This window comes from Cryptotermes secundus, unplaced genomic scaffold, assembly GCF_002891405.2.
Source record: "Cryptotermes secundus unplaced genomic scaffold, Csec_1.0 scaffold1705, whole genome shotgun sequence".
NCBI classification, from domain to species: Eukaryota; Metazoa; Arthropoda; class Insecta; order Blattodea; family Kalotermitidae; genus Cryptotermes; species Cryptotermes secundus.
This window is the reverse complement of record NW_019718639.1, coordinates 28,580-40,998: the sequence shown is the minus strand read 5'-3', so window position 1 is coordinate 40,998 and position 12,419 is coordinate 28,580. Positions and strand designations below refer to the sequence as shown.

The 12,419-nt window shown below is 41.0% G+C and overlaps 1 protein-coding gene across 4 annotated transcripts in view; it reads left to right on the top strand.

The window, feature by feature from the left end:
• Positions 1-11,326, top strand: part of LOC111863655 (protein transport protein Sec31A) — a 43,571-nt gene extending 32,245 nt beyond the window's left edge. For 2 of the 4 annotated variants that reach the window (XM_023850156.1, XM_023850174.2), the window contains 7 exons: positions 807-917; positions 3,960-4,264; positions 5,797-5,820; positions 6,989-7,078; positions 8,058-8,282; positions 10,052-10,123; positions 10,991-11,326. In XM_023850156.1, coding sequence (XP_023705924.1) covers positions 807-917; positions 3,960-4,264; positions 5,797-5,820; positions 6,989-7,078; positions 8,058-8,282; positions 10,052-10,123; positions 10,991-11,179 — 1,016 coding nt within the window. In that variant the 3' untranslated portion in view covers positions 11,180-11,326. The remainder of the gene's footprint in view (positions 1-806; positions 918-3,959; positions 4,265-5,796; positions 5,821-6,988; positions 7,079-8,057; positions 8,283-10,051; positions 10,124-10,990) is intronic. The other 2 variants (XM_023850183.2, XM_023850164.2) reach the window with 2 other exon arrangements.
• Positions 11,327-12,419: the final 1,093 nt, after the last annotated feature.

Below are 12,419 nucleotides of genomic sequence, written 5' to 3'. Positions count from 1 at the left end.
ATCAGTCATCACTCGTCCCCCCAATTTGATGCAATATAGTCTTTATACTGAAAGCGTTAAGTAACTCACCAAGTGAAGGTGTAGCTGCACTGTTGTTAACTTTGGCAGTGGATGGAGAGAAGTGGTCAGCTGTGTGCCTTGGCTGCTTTACCCCCACATAAGGAGTTACCCGGTTATGGAGCCCATAGCCCAGTCACTGAACCAATTATGGTATTCACCTGTTAATGTACATATGTTGGAAGTAAAGATAAATGTTGNTAACCATCTCTATGGCGTCTTCAGTAACGTAAACACGTTACAATATGTTGGAAGTAAAGATAAACGTTTGAAAAAATATATTCTTACACCAGTTCGCTAGAATTTCCTAGAATGTTATACAGTACAGTTTCTGTTTCACATCTTTTGTTTTATGATGCCAGGCAGTCATTAGCAACATTTTGAGACATCATTCAAGGTCTTTATCTTGAGTGTAGAAGCAATATGTTCCGCCAACATGTTGGTGAATATCTTTCACACTACACAGCGTCATATCCAAAAAGGCGGTAATCAGCACTGCTTTTGGGGGTCTTCTGGGTTATGACACTATGTTATCATGTAGGTAGTTACCAACATTTCAGAAGAACATACTGCTTCCATCTTCAGGGTGGAAATTCTGCCCTGAAGATGAAGACAGTATGTTTGTAAATACCTGTCACAGTACTTGGTATTATAGCCCAGAAGACAGCAATGTGAACTTTCACCTTTGCAAAGACCTAAAAAATTACGTAGAAGTAACTGTATAAATAGTTTTGGTATTGTTACTTTAGGTTGTACCAGAACATATGGTAGGGCCTACTCTCCATTGGAACCAAATATTTATCAGAAGGCCTGGGAATCAGCCCAGAATAGTGATAAAGCTGCAAACATTTCAAGGTGGTGTAAGTAGCGTTCATCCCAAGGCTGCTGAGTAGTGTTGTCGTACTTCTGCTGTTAGGTCAAGGAACCTGTGTTTCTGCATCTCTTTTGTTGGAACCTCTCTGTAGTATTGTTTAACCCTTTAAAGATGAAACTTCTTGTAAATAATATATGCAAATTCAGTTCATACCTCACAGGAAACACTTTACATGTCCACTACAGAGTCCAGCTGGTTAATGATGTTTAAAGAAGCAGTCACTGTTTATTCTGAGAAAAATAAAAAACATATACACTCTGTGGGCACTGTGCAGTTTTCTTATGTTGAAGCAGGTGGTACATATCAGACCACTGGGCTTTAAGGGGTTAAAAGTCTGAAGTGCAAGAACACAGATAAAGCTGCATTCAGTTGTTGTAGAGGCATTACATGGAGTGGCTGTAAAATAACCAGACTGATGCTCTAAAATCTGTTATTCAACTAATCACACAATGGCATAATTATCATCTTCAAAGTGCTCCCCTCACTGACCCCCAGACAGCTCCATGCAAATTTTCCACTATTTGAAGCAATGCTGCAGATTCTTTTCTGATAGCTTCTTCATTACCACCATTGCCTTTGCCTTCACTGCATCTACGGACTTGAATCGGGTTCCTTTTAATGCAGACTTGATCTTTGGAAGTAAAAAAAATTACATGAGGCTAGGTCAGGTGTGTAAGGTGGACGTTCCAACGTGGGGATCTTGTGCTTTGCCAGAAACATCTTGACAGATAGTGCATTGTGTGCTGACGTGTTGTCATGGTGAAGAATCCATGGGCCCTTCTTCCACATATCAGGTCTTATTCTTCTCACCTGCTCATGAAGGATTGTCAGAACCTCCTTATAGTAGACCTGGTTAACGGTCTGACCTTAAGGCACCCAATCAATGTGAACAATCCCTCAGATATAAAAAAAAAAGATCATTGCTTTGAAATTTGACTTACTCTTCCATGTTTTTTTTTCTTTTTTTTCTTGGTGACCTGGGAATGTATGGATTGTCACTTAGTTTCCGGGTCATACGGAAAAATCTATGATTTATCACAAGTTATTACATTTCCTAAAAAGTCTGGATCATTTTCAATGTTTTGAAGGATGTTAGCCCAAATGTTCATTCCACTTTCCTTTTGCTCAGGAGTGAGGATTGTTGGCACCATCTTCAGGCACGCTTTTTCACGTTAAAATGTTCATGTAAAATCTGTTGAACACTCTCTTTATCAGTGTTAGCAAATGCTCAGGCAATGATCCTTTTGAACAATTTCACCGACTTTTTCAATGTTAGCATCTGTTTTTGATGTGCAAGGCCAATCAGGGCGTGGATCATCTTCAGTCTCTCCCCTTTCCTCTTTAAATCTTTTGAACCACTGAAAACTTGAGTATGAGATAGACATTCATCACTATAAACTTCCATCAACAAACTGTATGTTTCTGTAGCAGATTTTCCAAGTTTTGCGAGGAATTTCACATGGACACGTTGCTCAGATACACAGTTCGCTTCAAACAAAGACTACTACCACAATGTTGGCCATATGGCCTTGGAAGTCGTAGGGTTGATGGAGAGGAGAGATCAGGATAATATGCCACCCCACTCCCTGTTGCCAAGGCCACAGTTTAGTTATTTTATAGCCGTTCCACATAATTATTTGCTCTCCTAACTGTTGAGTAGTGTTGTGTTCGTGCAGTTTTATGATGCAACTTGACCACTATATTGTTTGGAACCCCATAGGCTCTGTGTTGTGTTAGAGTGTAGTTGTGTTGACAGTAGCAATTCTGTATTGTAGCATCCTGTTGCACTTTTTAGTTGGTGTAGATTAGTTTTTTTACAGTCTCATGTGCAGCATTGTGTTCTGTAAAATTTATTAAAAGTTGCGTAATTTAAAAGTGATGGACTTTTAAAGTGAATAGCTCTTAATAAATTTTAAAGCACCGACTGTTGCACATGAGACTAAAAAACTAGTTGACACCAAGCGACAGTAGGAAAATAGAAGTCATAATGCTTGTATTCTGTTCATTTTAGAATATCAGAAAGGTTTTTATAATTAAAGAGTAGTTGTAATTCCATGTAGTTCAGCAGTTTACAGATGTTTTGGAGGAGCATATTGGCTCCATCTTCAGAGCTGGAGAATTAACCAAGCATGAAACCAGCAGGTGGCAAGCTGAGCATGGCTGCATTCCTGTTATACATTATACCCAGTTTGTGTATTTGTAGTGCCTTTTTGGTGTATTGCAAGAATATGCTAGTTAGTTTTTCTGTGTCTCTGTCCATCTGTCCACATGTAACAAATTGAGAAACATGGAACACTTTTTCATTGAATTTGATATTGGGAAGTATTACTACAATTTCTCAACATATGCCAAATTTGGTTAAAATTAAACATCAATTACTGACACTTCATGAAGACTAAATGAGTTCCTGTGCACATCTCAACCATAACTTGTTAAATATTTTTGAGAATGAAAATATTAGAGAAATACTGAAACATATTATGCCAAATACATTTTTTCCAGGCGTCTTCTCCAGTTTAGTAATAATTAAGCCAAAAAAGAGAAAATTCCAGAATTTTACACTAAGCATCCATCTCCTAACTTGCGTGTGAAAATTCTTACACAATAACCTATGTGAATATGATGTCTCACACTGTAAGAATTTTCTCGACACTTTAGTGCATTATTATAATGTGCTAGTGATAAATTGTTGAGTACAGTGAAAGGATTGATCTAGTAGAGAAAATTCTCATTCTCATCTTAATTTACAAAATTTTTCGTATCGTGATCATATCTCGAACTGAAAAAGCCGTTCTCACATCTGTGTATTCTGAATCTATCATAACGATGTAGGGATCACTGTAGTGTTGTTTGTGATCGTAGTAGCCTTTGTTTCCTACAGAAATCAATTTAACTTGACTAGTTTGTAAGGCTTGCTGTGTTCATTTTGTCATCTGTAGTGTGTTAGCAAAATTCCATCATGAAACAGCACCTTCAGTGGTGTCCGTGTTATGTGCCATGTTCATGTATGTAGATGAAATGTTCGCAGGTGGAACCAACGCCGCATCTCGCAAGCCATATGTGCTTGACCCATCTGTACAGACTGGACCCCACTATGGTGGTGTAGGGGGCATGTACCCCCCTGGCTTCAATACAGCACCTGTACCAAACAATCCAGCATTACCACCGTATCCCAACCAGCCTGCCAACACAAGGTATCCATCTGCAGACGTTTATAATCCTGCAGATAGTGTAAATGCACAACCTGGTGGTGTGCCCCCAAGCGTTCCTCCTGCTAATGCTCCACCTGCCTGGAATGACCCACCAGTTCTGAAAAATTCTTCTCGCACACAGGTACATAAACATAATGCATATTTTTATGATATATCTTTATTTTTGGAAAATAGATAAATAGAGAGGGAGGTTGAGGTTCTCCGAGCTGTGAGCTATAATGATTACTGCCTTCTGGGATAAGACCCCGTGTAGTCTGGTAGAACATTACCAGTGTTTCAGAGCCATCTTCAGGGAGGAAGAATTGTTGCAATGATGACAGTTTACCACAGTGCATGGCATTACGTCCCAGGAGACAATCTCTTAATACACCTAGTTCTCCAGTTCTTTGCTTGTATAGATGAAGAATAATCTAGATTGATTGGTATTTTGGGGCTTGACACTGTGTAATCTGATAGATAATCAGCAACATTTTGGAGCACCCTGGTGCATCCGTTTTCAGGGTAGAACAGTGGATACATTCGTGGTGATTTACCAGACTACATGGTATCACATCCCAGAAGACACCACTGTGTGAGCACCTCAAATTTCGAAATTTCTATATTTAAGATGGCTAAGAAGCCGAAATGCATCCGCTAGTAAATTAAGAAAAATGTAGTAATTGTAGATGATCACTGGCAAGAAGTGACCTTACTAATACACACTGTGGACGAGAATTTGGTTGAGATTAGTTATGCTGTCCACATTCCCAAAGATTGGAAGTATGGTAATTTTGTTGTGTGTGAGTAAGAACAGTGTTCTCTTTGAAGGAATAACATAAATTACAACTGTTTTAAATGCAGAGTGTTCAGGACCCTGTTTTGACCTAAGAAGGATGAATTCATTGAGCCGTTATAGGATATTGTATAATGTGGAACATCATTATTTGTACAGCTCACCCTAATATTGCGCAGAGTCAGGATAGGTCCATCAGTATAATGATGGGCTATGGGCTGGATGGCCTGGGTTCAATATTCAGCAGTGCCAGATTTTTCTCTTCTCCACAGCATCCCGACTGACTCTGTGGCTCACCCAGCCTCCTATCCAATTGGTACCAGGGGCTTCTTCCCCATTGGTAAAGTGGATGGTGCGTGAAGCTTACTACCCACCTCCATCTAGAGCTAAGGTTGATAGCTATCCCTCCACTCTACCATATGTCTTCATGACATAGTGCTTAACTAATTAAGCACAGGGACAACTTTGTCCTAATATCGCTAGGGTAATGAAATTCAGGAGACTATGATGACTGAGGATGGCTGAGCCAAGGAATGTATACAAAATTTTTGTCAGGAAATCTGGGAGCCTGTAAGGTGGTTTGTGAGGATGGGAGATGGATGGAACTGGCTCAGGATTATGTCTTGCTGTGAGTTTTGTTATAAGCAGTGTTGAAGTTTCTGACTCTGTTACCAGAGAATTAATTAATTAGTCACAGGTTCTGAGGATAGGAAGTGGATAGAACTGTCTGAGGATTGTGTGTAATTATAGGCAGTGGTGTTGGCGGTTTTGAATGTTCGAGTTCTACGGGCAGTAACTATTTCAGTTACATCATCCCCTGGGGAAATTTTGGAGTGTGTCTGTATTCTCTGTCTAATGCTACTTTTCTCTTCTCCCCCAAGCTTGCTTATTACGACTTCTTGCTTGTAAGTACATCAGGCTTTCTGATATTGCCCATTTCTGTGTAACATAGGCTGTTCACGCTGAGCCAGTTGTAAAAATGTCTGCTGAACATGCAGGCACCAGAATGTGGAGAAACTTAATGTTTAACAAGGTACTGCAAGCATGCTGCATGCAGCACGTAGTTTCTTTGGGAGAAGTTCGTATATCATATGAGCTTGGTACCTAAGTCAGTATAGTGACTAGGCTACAGGATGAATAACCAGGGAATCAGGGTTTGATCCATGACTGTGATTTTACGTGTTTTCACTATGTACCTACGTATCTAATGAGTGCTGGGGTTCTTTTTACCTGGGGTTAAAGTGGCAAGAGCGTGACACAAACCACTTGCCTCTGTCTTGTACCCTGTATTGCTTCCGTATGCATATCATGACAGTGACTTTGCAAATTACGTTTCCATTCATGTTGTGTGTTAATTGGTGCAGTCTTGTTACTGCCTATGTTATTGTGCTTTCTTTGCATGGAGTGCATGAAGTGAATGGAATGTGATGCTGTTTAGTCTGATAGGAGGTGCTCTGTAGGAACCTGCTGTCGCCACCCACCTTCCAGACCACACAGCATCAGATCCCAGAAGACTGTGATCTTGATTTAGAATATGGTCTCTTGGGTTCTAACACCACATACAAAGATTGTTCAATAAGTAAGGTTCCCTAGATCTTACAAATGAAATGAGTAGTTGATACAACATTACATGTAGCTCATATATTCCACTGAAGTATCATTATTTTTCAACATAACCCACAAGCACGTTGATACGTTTGTCTTATCTTGGTACAAGTTTGACACCAGTAGAAATCAGGTCTTGCATTCATGACTATTCATCAACAGCTGTTTCCACTTCTTCATCAGTGTGGAATTGAGGACCTCCCAGTGTTGCTTCAGAGGCACAGACAAATGGAAGTCCAGTGGGGCAGGGTCAGGACTAGGGTGGATGGCCTGAAAAATAAGATGCTTAGTTAACAAAAAAATTATAGGTTAGGGAACCTTATTTATCCCTCGTAGTTTGGAATGTATTACAACTCAGAAGACTGTGCTGTACACAATCACCACCCAAAAACTTCAAATCCAACATAATCATGATGTTTAAAGATGTTTGTTAATGAAGGAGTTGGCTGACAGTTGTCTTTGTTGCAGCCTAAAGCAGACTATATGCCTCAGACTCCCATCACACACCCACTGTATGGCGCTGCACCTCAGGAGCCTGCTCCTCCCATGATGCCAAATGTAGGTATAAAACTTACTTAAATATACTTGAAGTTTTAAGGTGATCCCAGTGGTTGGCAGGCGAAGGCATGTCCTGCCTTATTCGATTTAAACACCAAGATCATGGGCTTGAATTCCACTGAGAAGATCACCTTATAAATGCATTTTTTTCTGTGTTTATGTTGTCCTGTGTAGGTAGAAGTCTTGTGATGGACTGATTGCATGGATTGTACCAAATGTCTTTAAATAATATTTTGGAATGTGGGAAAACAGGAGGTCTTGGACCCCATTGTTCTCTCATGTCATATAAGAAAATCATATAACTGACTCAAAACTGAATGGTACTAGAAGATTTTTTGGTCTAGCATCCAGATTGAAAGAAGTGGTCATGACTCAAGATATGAGGTTGTTCTCATATTTCGTAGTAATAGCTTTGAATTTTTAAATGCAAGACAGTGCAGTAATCAGCTCTTGATAACACCTTAACTTAATATAGAGGCTGCCAGTTCCACCTCAATTAAAATTCGCTTAATGGGGTGTGGAGTCAAACTGGGTCCACTCAGCACAACGGCCACTGATAGGCCTATTATAGCCTGCCCCGGGTGAATATGATGACGGAGAATTTGGTGGAATGAAGATTGGCAGGGAAACCGAAGCCCTCGGAGAAAACCCGCCCCAGCTCCACTTTGTTCACCGCACATCCCACTTGACCAGACCCAGGATCGAACTAGGGCCACCATGGTGGGAAGCCAGCGACTAACCACGTGAACTATGGCACAGCCTAGTTCCACCTCAAACTGAGAAGTTAAAAACTTAAACAAGCTAAACAAACTCCTCATCTGTGTTATCAGTTTGCTTTAATTTTTGTATATACCTTGGTTCTTTGTTTTGTTTGTAGATAGATGTTGCTGGGTTAAACAGAGTGTTTATGAAATGACTTTATTGCTGTCCCTACCAAACTTTGGCTGGATACTGATAAACGGCAGCGTGATATTTCCAGATGGCTGTGAATGGCGGGTATGTTGACCCACTGGTTGGGGCTCCGTATCAACCCCAGCAGTTGTACCCACAGCAACAACAGCAGCAGCAGTATAGTTCCCCTGTAGCCCCTGCTAAGGTGGCTGAGCCCCCTAAACCAAAAGGTCCTATCCCTGAGGAGCACATGTATCTGCAGACAGTATTCGAGGAGCTGCGGAACAGATGTACATGCGCTGCAAGCAATCCTGTAAGTCCAGTCTGAGTTTAACAGTTTTATTAGTGCGTAAATACATTCATGCATGGGAGAGAAGAGAGGCTTAAAAAGATTTTGTATGAAGTCCTGAAGGCAAGAGACAACTGAGACAATCTAGCTGTAGAGGGTAGGATAATAATTTGATATTAAGTGTATAGGATAGGCTGTGGATCTGATTAATCAGGCACAGGATAGGAACCACTGACTAGCTGTTGTGAATGCAAAAGTGAATCTTCAGATTCCATAAAACGCTGTGAATATCTTGAGTAGCTGAGCAGGTTTTAGCTTCTCAAAAGGGATATGCTCCATGGAGTAGTTTGGTTGGTTGGTTAAGTAGCTAGATTGTTAATGTACATGACATCTGAACTTCATGAGATTTGAGTTTTTACTGCAGTGAGTATAAAGATAATGCAACATATTTACTCAAGGTAAAATTATGAAGCCAGCAGAGGGAGTCGTTGCTAGGGAATGGCTCTGCAAACAACGGCCGTTGCTAGGCAGTGGCTTAGTAGCTATCATGTTATCATTCCAACAGACACAAACGCAACAATGGAGTAACTGTGGGAGGCAGTGTTGTCTACACTTTCTGTACCAAGATACTGTAAGCAGGACCAGTTAGCAGAGCAGCCAGTCAGAGAACTGCTGGGGTTCAGACCCTGTGAGCTGTTATAGAAGCTGGTAGCTGAGGCTGGGGCCAGTTCGGGAACCCAGAGTGAGGGGTTCATCTGCCATTGAAAGCCGCTACCGAGCAACAGCAGTGAACATGTGACTGGACACTAGTGTATGTGTAATAGTGAACTGTAAAGTGTATTCATGCACTGAATCAAAGAATCCAGTAAGTGTAGTCATCAATCCAAAACCCATCAATAGTAACACTCCATATACATGACAGTATTATCTTCTGGGATATAACACCGTGTAGTTTGGTAGACGTGTAGCAGTGACCACTAGGTCTTGTGCCCAAAATAGTATATCGTCAGTTGCCTGTAGTTGATATTAATATCTTGTGCACTGATAATGAAACTGAATGGTGGGCCAGAGACAACTGCCTTTACCAGGTAGGACATACAGTGGCCAAGAACACAAGGAGGATTATGAGGACATAAAAAAGAAATGAATGTTGGAGAAAGGGGGAGAGAGAAAAGATGTAAACAAATAAATAAAGAGACTAAATGGAAAGAAGACAGATTTTTGCGTTTAATCCTGTTAGCATATGTATTGTGATGAAAGAAAACATGAGAATGACATAAATAAGTAACATTACTCACGGGCTGTGCCATAGCTCAAGCGGTTAGTCGCTGGCTTCCCATCGCGGCGGCCCGGGTTCGATCCTGGGTCTGGTCAAGTGGGATTTGTGGTGGACAAAGTGGTGTTGGGGCAGGTTTTCTCCGAGTACTTCGGTTTCCCCTGCCAATCTTCATTCCACCAATTGCTCCACAATCACCCTCACCTATCATCTGGGGCTGGTAGAATAGGCCAGAAGTGGCTGCAGTACAAGGGACTTAGTCCCACCCCACTAGCAATAAAAAAAATACTCACACTTTCTGACTGGCAGTAGATGAGGGGACACTGTGTTGGACCCAGTATCCATGCCTTGTAGCAGTTTTACTGACAACTGCAGCTAGATTGCAGGCCTCTTCTCTTTTGTACTTTAAAGGTTTTTAGAAGGTCTTATGGTATTGGTTGTTGATGTGGGTACCGTATACAACCCATGGAAAAACTGTTGAAATTGATGCTTGCTAATGAGTGTTCTTCTGTTTCAGCAACTAAAACGAAAATTAGAGGATGTGTCTCGGAAGTTGGAGAGCCTGTATGATGCCCTAAGGGAATCCAAGGTACAAACATTCTCACACGCTTGTACTATGTGGTGTTGCTTAGTCAGGGTGACAATGCACGGATGTATCCACTATACATCAGAAGAGTGGAGAGTATGGGTACATTAGTAATGGGATAATGGCCATTGGTAATGTCTGTGAGCGCAGAATTTATCTTTGACTGTCTACTGCCTGACACACCAGTAATCATCAAACTTATGTTTGGGAAGTGCCCAGTTTGAATCTGAGGTGGGGCACCAGCTGTTCTGAGGTTTTCATTATTTTTATCAATCATTTCAGTAAACTTCTGTTTGTATTGCTATGTTTTTGGACCTTGGTGATCATCTGGTGTTTTGAACAGAACGCAACTTTTTGGAAGCTGAATCTGTTTACATCCTCAGTGGAAACATGGGGAGGCACATACTCATTTGGTTCCATTAGAAAGAGCTGATCTCAGTGACATGACAGTATAATCCGAAATTGTGTAAGCCATTTTTTCATCTGAGAATGGAAACATATTAGATTCTGTGGCCTTGCATAATTGGGCATAAGCCAGATAGGTCAACACAGACCACATCTTCAGTTATTCTGTGCGTTATTTGCTTATATTGTCAGTATGGGGATTATATGAGCTTATAATGCTGGATAGTAGGATGCCTGATGAATTGCAGAGCATTTAGAAAGAAGCAGTTATGTCTTAGACGTAATGTCTCAGTATTTGCGTCGAAGGCTGAGTAAAACATTGAAAACCTTCAGTCAGGATAGCTGGAATCCCAGCTGAGATTCGAATTGAGCACATTCCGAATACAGACCAAAGAATCTTGCCTCTGGACCAACTAGTTAGATTACCAACAGTGGGTTGATTGATAGTTTCAATGTATGTTCCAGCTTTCACCGACAACATTGCAAGGCTTACATCAGATAGTACAGATGGTGCAAATTGGAGACTATACAGGAGGTCTAAGCCTTCACACACAGCTGGTTTCTGGTTCAGACTTCTCACAGATTGCTAGTTTCATGCCTGGGCTGAAGGTGCTTCTTCAGTCTGCTCTACAGCTTCAGGTCTATTTGCAGTGAAGCCTGTTGTAAATGGGAACTTGGTACACATCAGTTGCAATTTGCAAGCGCTGTCAAAGGCAACAGAAAACAGATATGTTCATATGATACCATTTTAATTTGTATGTGTTATGGTAATTGTGAATAATAAACAGCAATTATATTTTACTCACTTCTACTGTAATATATATATACTACTGTGTCACCTAAATATTATTTGTTTAGGCCAGAGCTGAGGGTAATGGGTTGACTCAATGGAAGCTGATCTGGTATTGATTTTGATTATGTTACAGTGAAGTGCCATGTATTTTATGTATATATTGCTTTTCAGTGAAATCACAAGTAAGAAAGGTAAACTTGTCCCTGTGCTTAACTAATTAAACACTACACCATGAAGTCGTATGTAAGTGGATGTATAGTTCCACATTTTCTTGACCTCAGCACTAGCTTGAGGTGAATGGTCAGCTTCACGCCCCAGCCACTTTACCCCTGGGGGAAGAGCACCCAGTACCCATTGGATAGGAAGTTGGGTGGACACCAGAGCCGGTCTGGACAACGTAGAGAAGAGAAAATTCTTTACCCTATCACGACTCGAACTCTGATTTTTCACTTGTCCAGCATGTAGCCAGTCGCTATACTGACTATGCTGTCCGGGCTAGAAATCACAGGTATTGTCAAAAAAAACTTCAGCTTTCAAGTTTTCATGGCACTGAAGGTTGACTGTGTAGTCTGGTAGATGGGTGCCATAATTTTGGAGGAACATACTGTCTTCATCTTCCTTTAAATGGTGGAAGAATACTCACATTTCTCCAAAACCTCCGTGTGGCAGGCAGTAGGTGCTAGCTAAGATGAAATATAAAGGCAGAACCTTGTAAAGATCTTCCGCATAAAGGTGTCCAAATGGATCTCTTAATTTTGAGTATGTGGGGAGATTTTACTGTATTTTTGTTAGCTAAATTAAATACCCTTATTGAAACCATGAGAGCCAGGATAATGCACTTCGTATAGTGACTGGCTACAGGCTGGATGTCAGGGCTCAGAGTTTTGAGTCCTGGTAGGATCAAGGATTTTCTCTTCTCCACATAATTAGGACTGGTTCTGGGCCCACCCAGTTTCCTTTCCAATGGTACTGGGGACTTTTTCCCCCAGGGGTAGAAACCAGGTCATGAAGCTGACCAAACACCTCCAACTAGTGCCAAGGTCAAGAAAACGGGTCTATGCATGCACTCACCCATACACCTGCATGGTGTAGTGCTTAATT